The 21,855-nt window shown below is 47.3% G+C and overlaps 1 protein-coding gene across 3 annotated transcripts in view; it reads right to left on the bottom strand.

Annotated features, from left to right (window-relative positions):
• The window catches only part of SBNO1 (strawberry notch homolog 1), a 257,136-nt gene that overhangs the window by 31,667 nt on the left and 203,614 nt on the right, over positions 1-21,855 (bottom strand). For all 3 annotated transcript variants that reach the window (XM_063964507.1, XM_063964505.1, XM_063964506.1), the window contains 7 exons: positions 17,131-17,262; positions 16,911-17,046; positions 5,223-5,335; positions 4,971-5,042; positions 4,769-4,868; positions 576-650; positions 86-232 (listed from right to left, as the gene is read on the bottom strand). In XM_063964507.1, the coding sequence (XP_063820577.1) occupies positions 86-232; positions 576-650; positions 4,769-4,868; positions 4,971-5,042; positions 5,223-5,335; positions 16,911-17,046; positions 17,131-17,262 (775 nt within the window). The remainder of the gene's footprint in view (positions 1-85; positions 233-575; positions 651-4,768; positions 4,869-4,970; positions 5,043-5,222; positions 5,336-16,910; positions 17,047-17,130; positions 17,263-21,855) is intronic.

Below are 21,855 nucleotides of genomic sequence, written 5' to 3'. Positions count from 1 at the left end.
TAGCAATAGACATTATGCTTAGTACAGTCAGAATTTTTAATATAAAGAATATATAAAGAATCACTCTCAAAGTACTGCTCTTTACCTAAAATTCCCATGTCATATTTGCCATTCTTCTTAGCGTTCTGTATAACAGCATAGAGCGTGTCAGAAAAGTTCTGAAATAGTGCATTTTGTTGGTGCACTTCCATGCCTAAAATACGGTTAAGAAATTTTCCAATGTTGTTGTAATCTGAAAAAAACATGAATTCTGTTTTAGTTCCATCCACAGAAAGTTCCATCTACATCTGTTTTTCTATAGGTGTATTGCACAAGCACACACTGTTTCTTTCATTACACTTTCCAAAACATAAGTGCAATCTCTAAACTCTGAAAAGTTTATCAAATCCATTTAGACTTCTTAAAAAACACCTTTCACATGATACTTATTTCCTATTATGTCCCTTTTAAGGATTAACTGAAAACGGATGGCTGGAAAAAGGAGATTAACCAAATACATGCATGTTCCTGCGAATGTGGCAGTGTTCATGATTTTCCTTATGCATGCCCAACACCTTTCACTTCTCATATCATACCTTTATCAAGAGTCAAAATCCCAGATCGGTCTTCAACATTTATTAGCCCAACTCCAATTAATCCTTGGCGAACATCTAAAAGTAAAAGAACAATTAAGCAATAAGAATAAAATCTTCAAAACAGTAATTTGTGTAACAGATGAACACACAGATGACTAAAGTAATAAGAAAAGATGACTAAAGTAATAAGAAACATGAATACTCTACTGCAGTTTCTTAAGGTTTGAGCTCTTCACCCTTTGCATTACTTCTCTCCATTTCAGCCCTTCTGTACAGGGAACATGTAGAAATATTGTCCGCTGAAAATGGTGATGGGTGTAACAAACTATCAGCATCTCTCAGCCAGTATAGTTTGCTTAAGACTACATCTGTCAGGATGCAAGCCACAAGGTCATCTGTCCATGTGATCTGGCATCGCTAAAGCTTGATTAAGAAGTTTGTCAGCATCGTGCTCGAGTCCAAACTGTATGGGCATGAGCTTGGATTTAGCTGCAGTTGCCTATTCCTATTTTGTGGTATTCATATTCCCAATACCAGTGATGTCCTCCTCTGTGTCTCCTGTATTCTTGCTACTTTCTGCAGGTGTAGGAACAATATCCATGAGCTCACCATCATTTGTCACTCAAGCAAGTCTGGCTCCTGACTCCGATTGGAAGAATGAGCCTGGGTATCAGTGGGCCAGTTCATCAGGTGGTGTATCTTGGCCACAGGCATAACACTTTGAAGCTAGAGCTTTAATGGACATGGCAGCGCAGTAACTGGACCTAAGCACATGATACCTGGAAAATGAAATTGCTTAATCAAGTTCTTTGGGGATGGCTGCTTGTCTTCTGCTAGTATGGCTAGACAGCCACATCTTGTTCTTTTAATTGGCAGCCTTTCCCAACATGGAAGGCTCCCAGACTTGCACCCATTCCTCCACTGCACACCTGTAGTGAACCTGAGATCCTGTAGGTCATGGCCCCTCCTTGTGGCTTCATACATGGGGACTAAGTACACCCTGCTATGAAGATGCATTATTCAATGCCAGGGCCTTCAGCAGTCTCTAGTGACTGATAGAATTTAAGGATCTCCAGTTCTAGACATGCTGCTAGTAGAGTATTGTGCTTAGTGATATCCTTGAATGGGTCCATCTTTACTGATCACTGGGAAACCTCATACAATTTTGTTAACACATCTCTATTGAGCTGGTAAGCCAAAATTTGTCCCTAGTTAAATTGAGTTTAGATGTTACTCATTTACAGGGGTTCACAGTGGTCAGTAACTTGTCACTAATCTGCTTTAAAATTTTTTAAAGTTCTATACTTTATGTAAAACACACTTAGCTGATTTTACAAATTGTGCCCCCTGGAAAGGCTGGACTGTTGTAGTGAATATTCATATGCAAGGAGTTGGGGCTGAAGCACAAGGCTTTAGCAAGTAGTCATGTATGAATCAAGTTATCCTATTATTATTGCTCTTGCTATCTAGTAGGTATTCATTTGTATACAAGACCTGATTGGGGCTACACAATTCCAGTAGACATTTGCAGGGCACATACCCTTGAAACACTTCTGCCCTACAGCGTCTCCTTCAAAAGGATGATAACATTAAGGCATTTTTTCTGGCCTGCAGGAACTTTCATATTCAGGAGGACAGCCCTGAATGCTAGAAAAATAACCACCTTCGCCCCGCAACTCCAAGAAGTAAATTCATCTCAATCTATGACCCCTTACTACTGAAAGAGAACACAGGATTTGTGTGCTTATGTTAAATCCTTTTCTCTGAATCCATTGGATGGACATTGGAACATTGAGTATACAGCGGCTCAGCTAGAACTGTTTTGTATTTTAAAAAGCTTAGTCTTATTTCTACCTCTACTTCAGTGTTTTTCAACCGCTGTGCCGCGGCACACTAGTGTGCCGTGAGCGGTTGCCAAGTGTGTCGCTGCCCACCAGACATGCCCGCTGCCACCACCCACCAGAGATGCCGTCGCCTGTCAGAGGTACCTGCCGGCTACCGCCGCTGTCACTAGCTGTCTCGGGCAGCGCTGTCCTCTTCCGCAAGCCGGCCCATGACCTATGGTGACGTGCGTGACTCATAGGTCTCACACGCCACGTAGCCTTGCCGCCCGCCCACTGCTGCAGGACTCCTGAGTCTCCATTCCTTCTCAGTGCTCCTCAGTCCTCACTGCTCGCGCCACAGGCTGAGCGGGAGAGCTTTTATACAGCCACAGGTTAAATTCAAATAATCATGTTTTTATTTATGTATGGAATTACTGGGGGTGGCAGGCTGTGTGGGGAATTACTGGGGGGGCAGGCTTTGTATGGAATTACTGGGGAGGGCAGGCTGTGTGTGGCATTACTGGGGGGGGGCAGGCTTTGTATGGAATTACTGGGGAGGGCAGGCTATGTGGGGAATTACTGGGGGGGGCAGGCTTTGTATGGAATTACTGGGGAGGGCAGGCTGTGTGTGGCATTACTGGGGGGCAGGCTGTGTGTGGCATTACTGGGGGGGCAGGCTATGTGGGGAATTACTGGGGGGGCAGGCTTTGTATGGAATTACTGGGGAGGGCAGGCTGTGTGGCATTACTGGGGGGGCAGGCTGTGTGTGGCATTACTGGGGGGGCAGGCTATGTGGGGAATTACTGGGGGGGCAGGCTGTGTGTGGCATTACTGGGGGGCAGGCTATGTGGGGAATTACTGGGAAGGGGGGGGCAGTACAGAGATTAACAAGACAGTAGAAAACTAAGATTCTCCAACAACATTCAAATATTACAAGGACTTAGATGTAGAAGTGGAAAACATCTTCCCAATTATAAGGAAGCCTGTAAACACTGTATTGATATGGCCAAGATTTGAGTCCAACCAGGCCCCAATGTTGGTGCTGTGTTGAAACCAATAATAGGGTGTGAGGTACAAGGTATTAACTCTTTCACACCTCAATAGGACACGCGTGACAAGCAAACTTCAACATAGACTGGCCTAAAGATTTAGCCTGACTAGTACTGCTAGATCAGAGGAAACACGCTGCTCGTATTGGAAACGACACTCCCTAGCAGGAAATGAACAGTCCATTACCGGTGGGCACTCATTAGGCACAAGATCCTCTCTGCCTGTTGTCTGCTGCACCAGTGTCTATTGTCCCTACCTACTACTTGTTCCTAGTAACATACAGCCTTAGGAGCTGAAAGCAATAGCAAAAATAAATAAAAATTAATGACTGAAGTAAACCAATCTGCCATAGGTAGCATAATAAAATCACACGACTTCTTTCGCAATTACTACTGAATTCTTGGCAGACTAGAGAAATTAGTGGTTGAGGAGTTTAGACTTTGTATATTATTTTCTAAAAAAACCCAAAGCTACTAGCTGAGCCACTGCACCAAGTGTACCCCAATGGGACCATTCAGAAAACACATTTCCAAACTATAGGCAGATGTGGAGAGTGATAAAGCGGAGAGAGAAACTACCAACCAATCCACTCCTGTCATTTTTCAAACTCAGCCTGTAACACAGTAGTTAAGAGCTGATTGGCTGGTACTTTATTATTGTTCACTCTAGGCAGTTTTAGCAGGGCGCCGCGCCCTGCCCGTTTTTTAGAAGGCAAAACCCGCCCTGCCCCTTTTACGGCGTCCTGCTAGAACAGCCGCCCGCTTTTTGCCCTCCCAGCGTTTAAAGATGCTGTGCGCATGCGTATTGTGAGAGCTGGGGGAAGCCCAGCACCGACGGAGGTGCTGGGCATGCCCCCAAAAGTGACGTCGACGGCCACAGATGCCTTCTATAGTAGAGTCTGTGGGCCGCACCGCCCACTAAAATGACGTGGGCGCGGCCTCGCCCCCTAATTTGCATGGCCGCTTCGCCGCGCATGCCAATGTGCTCCCGAACTCCGGCGCCCTGCCTCATCCTAGAAGGACCACTACTTTATCACTCTACAAGGCTTAATACATCTCTCTCTATACTTGTATTAGAACGACAAATCGTACATGAACGGCTAGCTTCCAGCAATTGAGAATAACATACTCTACAGTAAATTGGTGTATTGTCACAGAGAGCATTCTGTGTGGCGTCACAACGAGCTATTCCTCTTCTCTCCTGCATTTATTATACATTCTTTAGATATTTCTAAAAAGAATACATTAAAAAGTTGTGGAATAATAGTTGAATCTGTAAATTTAAGTGTGAAATACATAAATGGAGCTGCGCACTACTCACCTTTAAAGAAATCACCAGGATAATCGGAAGGCGGAGATACCAAAGGAGCATCGAGATTTACAATTGATTTCATAACAATTTCCAAAGCATTTCTACCATACTGCAGGGAAACACACCATGAGTGTCAAAGAAACACAGCCAAATTAAATCTGTATCAGCACAAGGAAGACTCTCATAAGATAAATGAATCACACAGTTTTACCTTGTTATCAAAGTTAAAGCGACTCAAATCCCTGGATTCTGTTGCTCTCCTGTCACCGTGTGTTAAGGCGCCCTAGAACGGAAAGCATATCGATATTAGGATTCATTCTCCACGTGACAAACTAGGAAATTCTTACACAAATTTCTTAAGCATGCTGAAAAGTGGCATAAAAATAGGCTAAAAAGTAGCCAATATGAAGCATAGAGCACAACATTTAAAAGATGTCTAGAATATGATTATGTGCATATTTACCAAGCTCTCCAGTCTTTTTGCAACAATTGAAGCAAATCTTTGTTCTCCAGCTAACTCAGAGATTAGGAAGACATATTCCGGAGCAGTTACTTGATTAGATCTGTGCGTTCTGCCTACAAGGAGTAGGAAGTGTTACAGGAAAAGCTTTAAGACCGGATCACCAGCAAAGGAACAGGTTGCAAAGGATTTTTTGCAGATCTAACTAAAAATAGGAATTTAATACCTACTGGTAATTACTTTTCTCGTAATCCGTAGGGGATACTGGGATGGAATTAGTACCATGGTGGTATAGATTGGGTCCATTGGAGTCTGGCACTTTAAGAAATCTTCAGTGTGTGCTGGCTCCTCCCCTCTATGCACCTCCTGCAGACTCCGTCTAGGAAAACTGCGCCCGAGGAGACGGACATACTTTGAGAGAAGGGAAAAAAAGAAAAAGACAATAGTGGCGAGGTCATGAACCAACACACAACAGTACACAAACAGTAACAAGGGATAGCAACGCTATCCAGAACAGGAACAGGGACAGCAACAGCAGACCCAACCAAGAAAACCTTACAACCAGGTCAGCAGGAAACATGAAGCACTGAGGCGGGCGCCCAGTATCCCCTACAGACTACGAGAAAAGGAATTACCGGTAGGTATTAAATTCCTATTTTCTCTCATGTCCTAGGGGATACTAGGATAGTATTAGTACCATGGGGAAGTTCCAAAGCTCCTACAACGGGTGGGAGAGTACCGAGACCCCTGCAAAACCGCCTGACCAAACTGAATGTCCTCTCCGGCAAAGGTATCAAACTTACAGAACTTCACAAACGTGTTCGGACAAGACCAAGTAGCAGCTCAGCATAACTGTAAGGCCGAGATGCCACGGGCAGCCACCCAGGAAGAACCCACCGACCTAGTGGAGCGGGCCTGAATAGAACTCGGCAGTGGCAACGCTGTTGAAGAATAAGCCTTTTGGATAGGCATCCTTAGCCAACGAGCAATGGACTGCTTGGAGGAAGGACATCCAATCTTGTGAGCGTCGTAAGAGACAAAAAGGGAGTCAGACTTCCAGTGACAAGCTGGCCTTTCGACGTAGATACTCAAAGCCTGAACCACATCCAGAGATTTCGGAGCAACAGACGTGTCCGACATCACCGGAATCACTATCAGTTGATTAATGTGAAAAGCAGACACCATTTTCGGCAAAAATTGTGGGCGAGTCCTGAGATCCGCCCTATCCTCGTGAAATATCAAATAAGGGCTCTTACAGGATAAGGCCCCCAGTTCCAACACACGAGTTGCAGAGACCAATGCCAGGAACACGATAGTCTTCAAAGAAAGATATTTCAAGTCCACCCTGTGTAAAGGTTCAAACCAGTCCAATTGGAGAAAGGTCAGGACCACCGCGAGATCCCACGGAGCCGTGGGAGGGACAAAGGGTGGTTGAATGCGAAGGACACCCTTTAAGAATATCTGTACCTCCGGAATTACAGCCAGCTGCCTCTGGAAGAATAAGGATAGAGACTAAATCTGAACCTTGATGGAGCCTAAATGTAGGCCCATAGCCACGCCTGCTTGCAGCAAGAGCAGAAAACGGACAGGTTGAAATTCTACAGTAGAATATTTTCTACCCTCACACCAACAAGCCTATTTCTTCCAGATACGGTGGTAATGCTTCGATGTGACCACCTTATGGACTTGGATCATAGTCGAGATAACCCTGGAGGGAAGACAGTTTCTGGCTAGAATATCCCTCTCAACTTGCAAGCCGTCATAGGTAGCCGCACTAAGTCTGGATAGACGAAAGGACCTTGTTGAAGAAGATCCTTGAGAAGTGGTAGAGGCCTGGGCTCTTTGAGAGACATGGTCAGGAGGTCCACATACCAGGCCCGGCGAGGCCAACCTGAGGCAATTAGAATTGCTTGAACGTTTTCCCTTTCAAGTCTTTTTAGAACTCTGGGAATGAGAGGAATTGCAGGGAACAGATAGACGAACTCGTAAGTCCATGGTGCCGTCAGAGCGTCCACCGCTGCAGCCTGCGGATCAGTCGTACTGGAACAGTAGCGACGCAGCTTCTTGTTGAGACGAGAAGCCATTATGTCTGTCTATCAGCGGGCAGCCCCACACAGTTGAACCAGCTGTTAAAACACTTGAGGGTGAAGGCCCCATTCCCCTGGATGGAGGTTGTGCCTGCTGAGGAAGTCTGCTTCCCAGTTGTACACCCCGGAATGAATGTGACCGATACGGCCCTTGCGTTGGCTTCTGCCCAGAGGAGTATTCTTGGCACCTCTCGCATTGCAGCCCTGCTTTTTATTTCACCCTGTCGGTTTATGTACGTCACCGCTGTGGCGTTGTCAGACTGTACATATACGGCATGATGTTGGAGGAGACAGGAGGCCTGTAGAAAGGCATTGCAAATCGCCCTGAGTTCCAGAACATTTATCGGAAGAGAAGACTCATGACTGGACCACCTCCCTTGGAACTGAGCCCCTTAGGTCACAGCCCCCCAACCGCGGAGGCTTGCATTCGTTGTCAGAGTCCAATACGGAGTTCCGAAACGCCGACCCTCCACAAGGTGAGAGACTTGTAGCCACCATAACAGAGATCCTTGCTTTTGGCGGCAGGGATATTCTCTGGTGCATGTGCAGGTGAGACCCCGACCACTTGTCCACCAGATCCCGCTGGAACCTGCAGTACCGGATTGCCTTGTAGGAAGCCACCATCTTGCCTAGTAGTTGGATGCAAAAGGTGCACCGAGATCCTGCGGGGCCTGAGCACAGAGCGGACCATAGCCTGAATTGTTAAGGCTTTGTCCATAGGGAGGAATACTTTCTGAGACACCGTGTCCAGTATCATCCCCAGGAACCTCTGCGACGGTTACAGGTGTGATTTTTGGAAATTTAGGATTCACCCATGGTCCGTATGAAGACGTGTATTCAAGTTGATGCTTTGTAACAGATGCTCCATGGACACTGCCTTTATGAGCAGATCGGCCAAGTAAGGGACTATGTTCACTCCCATCATGCGGAGTTGCAGCATAATTTCCACCATAACTTTTGTTAATACCCTCGGGGCCGTGGAGAGGCCAAAGGCAAGGCCTGGAACTGGTGGTCCTGTATTGCGAATCTGAGATAAGCCTGATGAGGGTGCCATATCGGGATGTGCTGATATGCATCTTTGATATCCAGGGATACCAGGAATTCCCCTTCTTCCAGAAACCACCGCTTTTACAGATTCCACATTGAACTTGAACACGCGTAGATATAGGTTCAGAGATTTGAGGTTCAAGATTGGCCGTGCCGAACCGTCCGGTTTTGGTACCACAAATAGGCTTGAATAAAATCCCTTGCTTCTGAGCAGAGGGGGACAAGAACAATAACCTGTGTGTGGAGAAGTTTTTGAATGGCGTCCTGCAAGGTAACTCTTGCAACAGGTGAAGCTGGTAAGCCTGACCTGAAGAATCTGAGGAGGGAGTGCTTGAAACTTCAAACAGTAGCCCTGGGCTATGAGATCCCTCACCCAAGGGTCCCGGGCAGGACTATGCCGTTACCTGGGCGAAATACTGCAGTCGAGCACCCACCTGAAAGTCCCCCTGCAGCTGGGGCCAACCGTCACGCGGAGGGCTTTGCAGATTAAGAACCTGAAGTCTGGTCCAGTAATCCAGCAGCCGCCGGTCTGCAAGATTTTCCTCTATTTCCTCCGGCTGAATTTGAGGCACCCCCGGCCCTGCCTCTAAACCTGGCCACACGAAAGGACTGTAGAGAGGGACCGGGATAAGGATGTCTAGCCGGAGGCGCAGCAGATGGCAGATAGGTGGACTTACCTGCCGTAGCTTGAGAAATCCAGTTGTTTAATTCCTCCCCAAACAGGGCATCCCCCGTGAAGGGAAGGTTCTCCACGCCTTTTTTGAATCAGCATCCGCTTTCCACTGTCGCAGCCACAGAGCTCTGCGAGCCGTGACGGCCATTAATGAGGCCTCACTCATGAAGTTAGCAGCATCCTGGATATGCTGCAGTAGAGTCAGGATCTCATCCTCAAGCAAAGTAACAAACCCCTCAAATACATTAACAGACCATTTAACCATGACCCGGTGTGATCCAACTGCAAGCAATGGTGGGCCTCTGTGCGACTACTGCAGTGTAAATGGATTTGAGTGCAGTCTAAATTTTACGGTCAGCAGGGTCTTTTAGAGAGAGAGAGCACCAGGTACAGGCAGCACAATCTTACGTGACAGCCTGGACACTGGAGGTATCCACAATTGGAGGGTAATCCCATACCTTCCTATCCTCAGGAGGAAAAGAGAAGGAATTCAGCAACCGCTTAGGGGTTTGAAATTTCTTGTTAGGATTAACCCACGCCTCTTTACAAAGTGAGTTTAATTCCTTGGAGACAGGAAAAGTGGCAGTAGATTTTGGTTTTACATTAAAAAACAACTCTTCATCAGGTTCTGTCTCTTTATCCAGTATATTGAGGACTTCCCTAATAGGATATAATAAGAATTTACTTACCGATAATTCTATTTCTCATAGTCCGTAGTGGATGCTGGGGACTCCGTCAGGACCATGGGGAATAGCGGCTCCGCAGGAGACAGGGCACATCTAAAGAAAGCTTTTAGGATCACATGGTGTGTACTGGCTCCTCCCCCTATGACCCTCCTCCAAGCCTCAGTTAGGTACTGTGCCCGGACGAGCGTACACAATAAGGAAGGATCTTGAATCCCGGGTAAGACTCATACCAGCCACACCAATCACACTGTACAACTTGTGATCTGAACCCAGTTAACAGTATGATAACAAACGAAGTAGCCTCTGAAAAGATGGCTCACAACAATAATAATAACCCGATTTTTGTAACAATAACTATGTACAAGTATTGCAGACAATCCGCACTTGGGATGGGCGCCCAGCATCCACTACGGACTATGAGAAATAGAATTATCGGTAAGTAAATTCTTATTTTCTCTAACGTCCTAGTGGATGCTGGGGACTCCGTCAGGACCATGGGGATTATACCAAAGCTTCCAAACGGGCGGGAGAGTGCGGATGACTCTGCAGCACCGAATGAGAGAACTCCAGGTCCTCCTTAGCCAGAGTATCAAATTTGTAAAATTTTACAAACGTGTTCTCCCCTGACCACGTAGCTGCTCGGCAAAGTTGTAATGCCGAGACCCCTCGGGCAGCCGCCCAAGATGAGCCCACCTTCCTTGTGGAGTGGGCCTTTACAGATTTAGGCTGTGGCAGGCCTGCCACAGAATGTGCAAGTTGGATTGTGCTACAGATCCAACGCGCAATCGTCTGCTTAGACGCAGGAGCACCCATCTTGTTGGGTGCATACAATATAAACAACGAGTCAGATTTTCTGACTCCAGCTGTCCTTGAAATATATATTTTTAATGCTCTGACAACGTCCAGTAACTTGGAGTCCTCCAAGTCGCTAGTAGCCGCAGGCACCACAATAGGCTGGTTCAAGTGAAAAGCCGAAACCACCTTAGGGAGAAAATGAGGACGTGTCCGCAGTTCTGCCCTGTCCGAATGGAAAATCAGATATGGGCTTTTGTACGATAAAGCCGCCAACTCTGAAACTCTCCTGGCTGAAGCCAGGGCCAGTAGCATGGTTACTTTCCATGTAAGATACTTCAAATCTACAGATTTGAGAGGCTCAAACCAATGAGATTTGAGAAAATCCAAAACTACGTTTAGATCCCACGGTGCCACTGGGGGCACAATCGGGGGCTGTATATGTAGTACACCCTTGACAAAAGTTTGTACTTCAGGCACTGAAGCCAATTCCTTCTGGAAGAAGATTGATAAGGCCGAAATTTGAACTTTAATAGACCCCAATTTGAGGCCCATAGACAATCCTGCCTGCAGGAAATGTAAGAATCGACCCAATTGAAATTCTTCCGTTGGGGCCTTCTTGGCTTCACACCACGCAACATATTTTCTCCAAATGCGGTGATAATGTTGTGCGGTCACTTCCTTCCTAGCCTTAATCAAGGTAGGAATAACTTCCTCTGGAATGCCCTTTTCTTTTAGAATCCGGCGTTCAACCGCCATGCCGTCAAACGCAGTCGCGGTAAGTCTTGGAACATACAAGGTCCCTGCTGAAGCAGATCCCTTCTTAGAGGTAGAGGCCACGGATCCTCCGTGAGCATCTCTTGAAGTTCCGGATACCAAGTTCTTCTTGGCCAATCCGGAGCCACTAGTATTGTTCTTACTCCCCTTTTCCGAATAATTCTCAGTACCTTTGGTATGAGAGGCAGAGGAGGAAACACATACACTGACTGGTACACCCATGGTGTTACCAGAGCGTCCACAGCTATTGCCTGAGGGTCTCTTGACCTGGCGCAATATCTGTCCAGTTTTTTGTTGAGGCGAGACGCCATCATATCCACCTTTGGTTTTTCCCAACGGTTCACAATCATGTGGAAAACTTCCGGATGAAGTCCCCACTCTCCCGGGTGAAGGTCGTGTCTGCTGAGGAAGTCTGCTTCCCAGTTGTCCACTCCCGGGATGAACACTGCTGACAGTGCTATGACATGATTTTCCGCCCAGCGAAGAATCCTTGCAGCTTCTGTCATTGCTCTTCTGCTTCTCGTGCCGCCTTGTCTGTTTACGTGGGCTACTGCCGTGATGTTGTCCGACTGGATCAACACCGGCTGACCCTGAAGCAGCGGTTTTGCCAAGCTTAGAGCATTGTATATCGCTCTTAGCTCCAGTATATTTATGTGAAGAGACGTCTCCAGGTCTGACCATACACCCTGGAAGTTTCTTCCCTGTGTGACTGCTCCCCAGCCCCGTAGGCTGGCATCCGTAGTCACCAGGACCCAGTCCTGTATGCCGAACCTGCGGCCCTCTAACAGATGGGCACTCTGCAACCACCACAGGAGAGACAACCTTGTTCTTGGTGACAGTGTTATCCGCTGATGCATGTGCAGATGCGATCCGGACCATTTGTCCAGCAGATCCCACTGAAATGTTCGTGCATGGAATCTGCCGAATGGAATTGCTTCGTAAGAAGCCACCATCTTTCCCAGGACTCTTGTGCATTGATGTACTGACACAGTTCCTGGTTTTAGGAGGTTCCTGACCAGTTCGGATAACTCCCTTGCTTTCTCCTCCGGGAGAAACACCTTTTTCTGAACCGTGTCCAGAATCATTCCCAGGAACAGCAGACGTGTTGTCGGGGTCAATTGAGATTTTGGAAGATTCAGAATCCACCCGTGTTGCTGAAGCACTACTTGGGTTAGTGCTACACCGACTTCCAGCTGTTCTCTGGACTTTGCCCTTATCAGGAGATCGTCCAAGTAAGGGATAATTAATACGCCTTTTCTTCGTAGAAGAACCATCATTTCGGTCATTACCTTGGTAAAGACCCGAGGGGCCGTGGACAAACCAAACGGCAGCGTTTGAAACTGATAATGACAGTCTTGTATCACGAACCTGAGATACCCTTGGTGTGAGGGGTAAATTGGGACATGCAGATAGGCATCTTTTATGTCCAGGGACACCATGAAGTCCCCTTCTTCCAGATTCGCTATCACTGCTCTGAGTGACTCCATCTTGAACTTGAATTTCTGTATGTACAGGTTCAAGGATTTCAGATTTAGAATAGGTCTTACCGAACCGTCCGGCTTCGGTACCACAAATAGTGTGGAATAATACCCCTTTCCCTGTTGTAGGAGGGGTACCTTGACTATCACCTGCTGAGAATACAGCTTGTGAATGGCTTCCAATACCGTCGTCCTTTCTGAGGGAGACGTTGGTAAAGCAGACTTTAGGAACCGGCGAGGGGGAGACCTTTCGAACTCCAACATGTAACCCTGAGATACTATCTGCAGGATCCACGGGTCCACCTGTGAGCGAGCCCACTGATTGCTGAAAATCTTTAGTCGACCCCCCACCGCTCCTGAGTCCGCTTGTAAAGCCCCAGCGTCATGCTGATGGCTTTGTAGAACCCGGGGCGGGCTTCTGGTCCTGGGCAGGGGCTGCTTGCTGCCCTCTCTTACCCTTTCCTCTGCCTCGCGGCAGATAAGACTGTCCTTTTGCTCGCTTGTTTTTATAGGAGCGAAAGGACTGCGGCTGAAAAGACGGTGTCTTTTTCTGTTGGGAGGGGGTCTGAGGTAAAAAAGTGGATTTGCCGGCAGTTGCCGTGGCCACCAGATTCGATAGACCGACCCCAAATAATTCCTCTCCTTTATATGGCAATACTTCCATATGCCTTTTGGAATCCGCATCACCTGACCACTGTCGCGTCCATAAACTTCTTCTGGCAGATATGGACATCGCACTTACTCTTGATGCTAGAGTACAAATATCCCTCTGAGCATCTCGCATATAAAGAAACGCATCCTTTAATTGCTCTAGAGTCAATAAAATACTGTCCCTATCCAGGGTATCAATATTTTCAGTCAGGGAATCCAACCACACTACCCCAGCACTGCACATCCAGGCTGAGGCTATTGCCGGTCGCAGTATAACACCAGTATGAGTGTATATACTTTTCAGGGTAGTTTCCAGCCTCCTATCCGCTGGATCCTTGAGGGCGGCCGTATCAGGAGACGGCAACGCCACTTGCTTTGATAAACGTGTGAGCGCCTTATCCACCCTAGGGGGTGTTTCCCAGCGCGTCCTAACCTCTGGTGGGAAAGGGTATAATGCCAATAACTTCTTAGAAATTAGCAGTTTTCTATCTGGGTTAACCCACGCTTCATCACACACGTCATTCAATTCCTCTGATTCTGGAAAAGCTACAGGTAGTTTTTTCACCCCCCACATAATACCCCTTTTTGAGGTACCAGCAGTATCAGAGATCTGCAAAGCCTCCTTCATTGCCGTGATCATATAACGTGTGGCCCTGTTGGAAAATACGTTTGTTTCTTCACCGTCGACACTAGATTCATCTGTGTCGGTACCCGTGTCGACTGACTGAGGTAAGGGACGTTTTACAGCCCCTGACGGTGTCTGAGACGCCTGAGCCGGTACTGACTGGTTTTCCGGCCGTCTCATTTCGTCTACTGACTTTTGTAATGTACTAACATTATCACGTAATTCCATAACTAAAGCCATCCATTCCGGTGTCGACTCCCTAGGGGGTGACATCACCATTACCGGCAATTGCTCTGCCTCCACACCAACATCGTCCTCATACATGTCGACACACACGTACCGACACACAGCAGCCACACAGGGAATGCTCTAATCGAAGACAGGACCCCCTTAGCCCTTTGGGGAGACAGAGGGAGAGTTTGCCAGCACACACCAAAAGCGCTATAAATGTATATAAACAACCCTAAAAGGTGGTGTTTTTGTTATAAGCGCTTTTAATATATAAATATCGCCAATTTATGCCCCCCTTCTCTTTGTTACCCTGTTTCTGTAGTGCAGTGCAGGGGAGAGTCCTGGGAGCCTTCCTCACAGCGGAGCTGAGCAGGAAAATGGCGCTGAGGAGAATAAGCTCCGCCCCCTTTTCGGCTGGCTTTTCTCCCGGGTTTTGAGAAATCTGGCCTGGGTTAAATACATACATATAGCCTTAATGGCTATATGTGATGTATTCTTTGCCACTAAAGGTATTTAATATTGCTGCCCAGGGCGCCCCCAGCAGCGCCCTGCACCCTCCGTGACAGGTCAGTGAGAAGTGTGTAGCAACAATGGCGCACAGCTGCCGTGCTGTGCGCTACCTTCATGAAGACTGAAGAGTCTTCTGCCGCCTGTTTCCGGACCTCCGATCTTCAGCATCTGTAAGGGGGGTCGGCGGCGCGGCTCCGGGACGAACCCCAGGATGACCTGTGTTCCGACTCCCTCTGAAGCTATGTCCAGTAGCCTAAGACTCCAATCCATCCTGCACGCAGGTGAGTTGAAAATCTCTCCCCTAAGTCCCTCGATGCAGTGAGCCTGTTGCCAGCAGGACTCACTGAGATTTAAAACCTAAAAAAACTTTTTCTAAGCAGCTCTTTAGGAGAGCCACCTAGATTGCACCCTGCTCGGACGGGCACAAAAACCTAACTGAGGCTTGGAGGAGGGTCATAGGGGGAGGAGCCAGTACACACCATGTGATCCTAAAAGCTTTCTTTAGATGTGCCCTGTCTCCTGCGGAGCCGCTATTCCCCATGGTCCTGACGGAGTCCCCAGCATCCACTAGGACGTTAGAGAAATTAGGGCTTCCACACCCTGAGACAGTATTGTCACCTGTGTCCACGTCCACTTCACCTTCTTCCAAATCTGGCATTTCAGAGTCAGATTGGAGTATATGTGGGAGTGGGAGACCAGAAAGGGGGGGGGGGTCTGAGGAGCCAGGATGCATAGACTAAAAAATCATCCACAGATTTCTTTAGCATTTGTCTTTCCTGTCTGGCAGTAGCCAATTCAGAATATTAGATACCATTCCTTTAAATTACTCTAACCACTCTGGTTCCTGTGTACTGCTTCACTGAGAAGGGAGAGAGCACTGATTACATAGTAGAGATCCCCCTGGAGAAGGGGAAAACTTTGTGTTGCAGGATGGACACACAGCCTTTTTGCCAGACATGCTGATACAGTAGAAAACACACACAGACACAGTAATAGTGAAATAACACAGGTGAAAACTGAACCCCAGACAGCCTGAATGGAATGAGAGAGGGGGAGGAGACCAACACACAAAGCCACAACAGCTAAAGCAGCGCTTTGCCGGGCAAAAACCAGAGCCTAAGATAAGGCAACTAGTTTTCTGACAATATTGTATGCTCCTCCCTTTCTATAAATCTCCCTGGTACCAGTACAAGGTGACTTTGGAAGATCTCTGGAGGAGCAGCGCTTCCCTACATGCAGCCTGGAGTCTAAAGCAGCAGGAAATGGCACCTCTGAGCCGCTAGTCCCGTTCTTCGAGAAACCCTGCCCCTTTAATGGCACGTGGTCCCCTGTGCAGAATTATACTGGCATTTGTCACCAAAATGCAAAAAACGGTGTTAAAACCCCTTTCTGTACCAGCCCGCCACGCCCTTATGCTGCCACTGTCACCAGGGATCCACTAACCGGGGCCACAGTGTCTGTACTCACCGCACCAGCGTCCACAGCATCTGCTAGGGGTGGCAGCATGCACGCACCCCCTGGGGGTATGCGAAACAGTACCTCAGGAGCTTTGTCCTGTCAGAGGGGATCCGGACCATTAACCATATAAGAGGGAGGTTGGTTGGATGGATGGATGGATTGATGGATGGGTGGGTGGATGGGTGGGTGGATGGGTGGAAGGGTGGAAGGGTGGAAGGGTCCCATCTCCCCCCCCCCCCCCCCCCCCCCCCCCCAAAGTCCCACGACGCAGGTAGACTGGTGCCAGCCAGTGCTGCCTGAAAATAAACTAAAACAAATTCTGAAGAAAACACTCTGGAGCTCCAGAGAATGCACCCAGCTCTTTGGGCACATTTTTCTAAACTAAGTCTGCAGGAAGGGCATAGATGGGCGGAGCCAGCACACACTGAAGATTTCTTAAAGTGCAGACTCCAATGGACCCAATCTATACCCCCATGGTACTCATACCATCCCAGTATCCCCCTAGGACGATAGGGAATTTTAAAAAATTAAATGCATATTGCATGAAAATGTATTGAAGGAGAAAAAAATATATTTTTCCCCCATCAGAGAGGTTTACAGTCCCCATCAGAGAGGTTTATGGTCCAATAAAACGGAGAACAAGCAGGATTAAAAAAAATAAACATTCTAGACTCACCGAACTGCTGAATGGCTCGATCCGCACTCCAAGGCAATTCCAGTGTCATGTGCACCCTTCGCCTCTGATTCTTAGCTCTGCGGTCAGCTTGTAATGAGATTCCAGAACTAGCAGCTTCTGAGATGATCGATATATTCTAAAAAAACACCACCAGACGTTAAACACACACACACACGCACACACTGACCATGTCATCAAGCAGGAAACACAGGACACATACCTTTTCACCATCCATGAACCTCTGCTTTTCAGTTATATTTAGAATTTCAACAGGTACATCAAGTTCTGACCTGGACTCATAAGATATGCTTCCATCATCATTGCTGACAACTCTGCCCTTCCGTCCAGTCATCTTTATTGGAATAAAAGGACAGCAATTCTTAAGTGTGGGGATAATACATTGTACAAAAGGGACAGACATTTACATACACAAGCTCTCTTAGCACTTCCACAAATCAACTTCAGTTTCATAAAAAAGTCCTAAAAAGTATGTTACCGCCCTCTTTATTTTCAGTTTATAGAAAAGAAAAAGAAAAAAAGGAAAAGAAAAATAAATAAATGTCGGAATCTGTATATTAGATGTGCCTTTATTTGGTATCCTCTGTGATACCCTGAGCTTTATTTTAAAATGTTCTGCATCATCTTCTTTTCGAAGACTGTATTGGTTTATACGACATTTTTCCAATAAAAATATTTCTTTAAAAAAAAAAAAAAAAAAGAGTAACAAAAAGTGTAAAGGTCACAATCCAGGGCCAAAACACAATTAACAGAAAAAAACAAAAACCCCAAACCAGTATTTTTGGACTTGCCAGTAATAGACTGTACATTTCTCTGAATCCATGGGGGGACAATAGGCTACTTCCCTGCACTGCTGTGTTCTTTTCTGTCTGTCTAATGGTTGTGTGTTGACTTTTACTTCTTTGTTGTAAGAACATGTTTGACCTTTAGTTAAGGGGAGATCTCAGATTTCTTTTGTTCCTCTCCTACTACTTGGGTTTGGTTAAACTTAACTGGGTCAGGTGGGGAATGGAGGGGTTTGGGAGGAGCCTGTTTCAAATGTATTCAGATTTAAAGTGGCAGGCTCCACACACACACCACTGTCATTACCTCTTTCCCCAGCATAGCTCCAGTGTCCCTAAAGGAATCTGAGAAATTTTTTTTTTATTGGCAAGTGTAAAAAATCCTTTTTTTCCTCCACCATCCATGTGTGCTATATAAATAACAAGAAAGAAAGAAAAAGAAAGAAAAGAAAACAAGAGAAAGAAAACAAAAAGAAAAAAAAAAGAACACAAAGAAAAAGAAAGAGAAAGAAAGAAAAAGAAAGAAAGAAAGAAAGAGAAAAAGAAAGAAAGAAAAAGAAAAAGAAAGAAAGAAAAAGAAAAAGAAAGAAAGAAAAAGAAAAAGAAAAAAAAAGAAAGAAAGAAAAAGAAAGAAAGAAAAAGAAAAAGAAAGAAAAAGAAAGAAAGAAAAGGAAAAAGAAAGAAAGAAAAAGAAAAAGAAAGAAAGAAAAAGAAAAAGAAAAAGAAAGAAAGAAAGAAAAGAAAGAAAAGAAAAGAAAGAAAATCCTATTTTTACTTTCATCAGCTGATCCTACCACCTATAACCCAGACGTTATCCCCGTGGAGTCCTGTGGAAGCCAAAAAGAAACTAGCAGATTACTGGTAGACTCCCTTCTCATACATACCCAGGCATGCTGCAGGGAGATCTCAAGGCTATGTACACACACACAGGTAGTGTGGGGCCCGGGGGACAGCAGGGGGGCGCACTATGGAGCCACAAGACCCTCATAAGCAGGGGAAGGGGACACTAACTGCTGCTTGTACCACAGAGTGTGCGGTAGGCAGTAGGAGCGCTGACAGCAGCTTCTTTGTAAGCTGTGGGAGGTCTTCCCTGACTAGCGTCCGGTCGCCAGGGACCCGGACCCCAACTTAAGTGGTAAAGGGTCCCTCCAGAGGTATCCATGTAGCAGGCTGACCAACCGTGTTCTGTCACCGTGTCACACCCACCGTGTTCTGTCACCCCCCCCGTGTTCTGTCACCGTGTCACCCCCCCCCCCCGTGTTCTGTCACCGTGTCACCCCTACCGTGTTCGGTCACCGTGTCACACCCCCGTGTTCTGTCACCGTGTCACCCCCACCGTGTTCTGTCACCGTGTCACCCCCACCGTGTTCTGTCACCGTGTCACCCCCACCGTGTTCTGTCACCCCCACCGTGTCACCCCCACCGTGTTCTGTCACCCCCACCGTGTTCTGTCACCGTGTCACACACCCCGTGTTCTGTCACCGTGTCACACACCCCGTGTTCGGTCACCATCACCCCCCCTCCCCGTGTTCTGTCACTGTGTCACACCTTTCCCCAGGGGCCATAGGACACTGGATAATTTGCTTGCTGCACAATAATTATCCTAAATAAAATGTTAATGTGTAAAAGGGGGCTCTACCTGCTGTAATGTGTAAAAGGGGCTCTATCTGGTGTAGTGTGTGTAAGTGGCGCTGTGTGGCGCAATTTGAATAATGGAGACTATTGTGCAGCCTAATATGAATCTGTATTATTTTTTGCCCACACCCCTTCCACATGAAGCACGTCCCTATATTATTGGCAAGTGGGGGGTGCTGCTATTTTGTATGTGGCCCTCGGATACTGACAGGAAATGTCAAGTGGCCCCTCAGCTGAAATAATTGCCCACCCCTGGCCTAGGCTATCAAAATCTTCACTATCTGACTGCTGGTCTTGCGCACTGAGGTCTGGCATAGAATCGTCAGAATGCAACATAGCAGAAACTGGTAAATCATAAGACAAATGAAATTTATCCCTACTACCCAAAATGGACTTGGACTTTTGGCAAGGCTGAGACCCCCTCCGGTAGTTCTAGCGGTCTCACCCTAGACTCAGATCTTGCCGCTTCCAGCTCCTGTTGAGCGGCGGCCAATTCTGATTGCAATCCAGCCCTGACATCCGCTAGCGTAGCCAATGGCGGGTCCTGGGATGAAACCGGAGCAGAAATTGTATTCGTAGCTGCATCCACAAAACATACTGTACATGTGGTATTGTTACAGACATGGCAGGGAAAATGCTTTTTAGGTTTTGCTGGTGCCTTACTCATTATGCAGACAGACAATACAATATACAAAAGACAGACAACTTGCACGACTCAGTAAAATAGTACTAAGGTGTGTCTATATATATATCTGGCCAAGAGCAGTGCATGTGGCCACTACTATATGAAACCTGATACCAAATTCCCACTAACACCCCTGCGCCTCCGGTGGAGTAGAGATGTAGGACAGGAACGTTCTGGAATCACAACAGGAAGACAGGAAGCATGGTTAAAATGGCCCCCATGCCCCACAGCGCAGGGTATATTTAACAAGTGCAGCAAACCCGTTCATATAGGCTTAACAGCCTGTGTCATTAATGCTGTCACCCCCTTTTTGCAGCCCACCGCTAAAGTGTATCCTCCCCCCCCCCCCCCCCCCTCCCTCCCACGTGGCCTGTGAACCGCTGTCTGAGCGGGAGTTACCGGGGAGCGGGTCCGCGATCGGGTGCAGGGAGCGCTGTAATGGAGAGCGGTCCTGCAGCGGCGGCCGGCGGGGTCTTAGCGGCGGAGGAGCGCGGAGCTGATCGGAGCGGTTGCTGGGGCGGCCAGTAAGGAGAGGCGGGTGCGGGCGCAGCTGCGCCGGCTCTGAACATTGCCCCCCCACACCGCGGGGCGGCAGCGTGCGCTGACCGCCCCCCCCCAGCATACCTGACTCCAGAAGCGATGGCAGTGACGGGGCTTCTATCTGTAAGCTCCGTCCAGCTGTAGCAGCAGGCTTGTGAGCTGCGTGTGGCTGTGAGGGTGCTCTTTGTGAGGACCGACACGCCATGCGCTGCACCGTGCAGCGGCACTATCCCGGACCCATGTTTTTAGTAGAAACTGGGAAGGGATGTGCTGAAGTTGTAAAAATCAAAATCAAAATATATTCACTAAGTGTGGCAGCCCCACACCAGCCCTGTTGCTCCGATGAGCACAGAAAAAACACTGAGGTACTCTGGGATATGGAGGGGTGGAGAGTTCTAAATTTAAATATTCAGTGCCCTGTTCCTGCGGAAGCCGTCCATATCCCAAGAGTACTCCAGTGACCCCTAGTGGATGAAAAAGAAATCAAAATTAAAAGCGTCCGATGAAAAGCGTAAACTTGACAATATGCCATTTACGACACGGAGTGGTAAGGAACGGCTGAGGCCCTGGCCTATGTTCATGGCTAGTGGTTCAGATTCACATGAGGATGGAAGCAGCACTCATCCTCTCGCTAGAAAACTGCAGTGCCACTCCTAGATGGGCCAGGTGTTTGTGTCGGCCACTTGGGACGCTTAGCCATCCAGCGACCTCGGTGCAAATTTTAAGATTAAAAATAATATTGTGAGGTGTTCAGAATAGACTGGAAATGAGTGGAAATCACGGTTATTGAGGTTAATAATACTATGGGATCAAAATGACCCCCAAATTCTATGATTTAAGCTGTTTTTGAGGGTTTTTTTTGTAAAAAAACACCCGAATCCAAAACACACCGAATCAGACAAAAAAATTTCAGGGAGGTTTTGCCAAAACGCGTCCGAATCCAAAACACGGCTGCGGAACCGAATCCAAAACCAAAAGACAAAAACCGAAAAATTTCCGGTGCACATCACTAGTTTATACCAAAGCTCCAGACCGGGCGGGAGAGTGCGGATGACTCTGCAGCACCGATTGAGCAAACATGAGGTCCTCATCAGCCAGGGCATCAAACTTGTAGAATTTTGCAAAAGTGTTTGAACCCGACCTAGTAGCTGCTCGGCAAAGCTGTAATACCGAGTCGCCCAAGATGAGCCCACCTTCCTAGTGGAATGAGCTTTCACCGATTTCGGTAACGGTAATCCAGCCGTAGAATGAGCCTGCTGAATCGTATTACAGATCCAGCGTGCAA

Source organism: Pseudophryne corroboree, chromosome 1 (genome assembly GCF_028390025.1).
Source record: "Pseudophryne corroboree isolate aPseCor3 chromosome 1, aPseCor3.hap2, whole genome shotgun sequence".
In the NCBI taxonomy this organism is placed as follows: domain Eukaryota; kingdom Metazoa; phylum Chordata; class Amphibia; order Anura; family Myobatrachidae; genus Pseudophryne; species Pseudophryne corroboree.
This window is presented reverse-complemented; position numbering and strand designations above follow the sequence as displayed.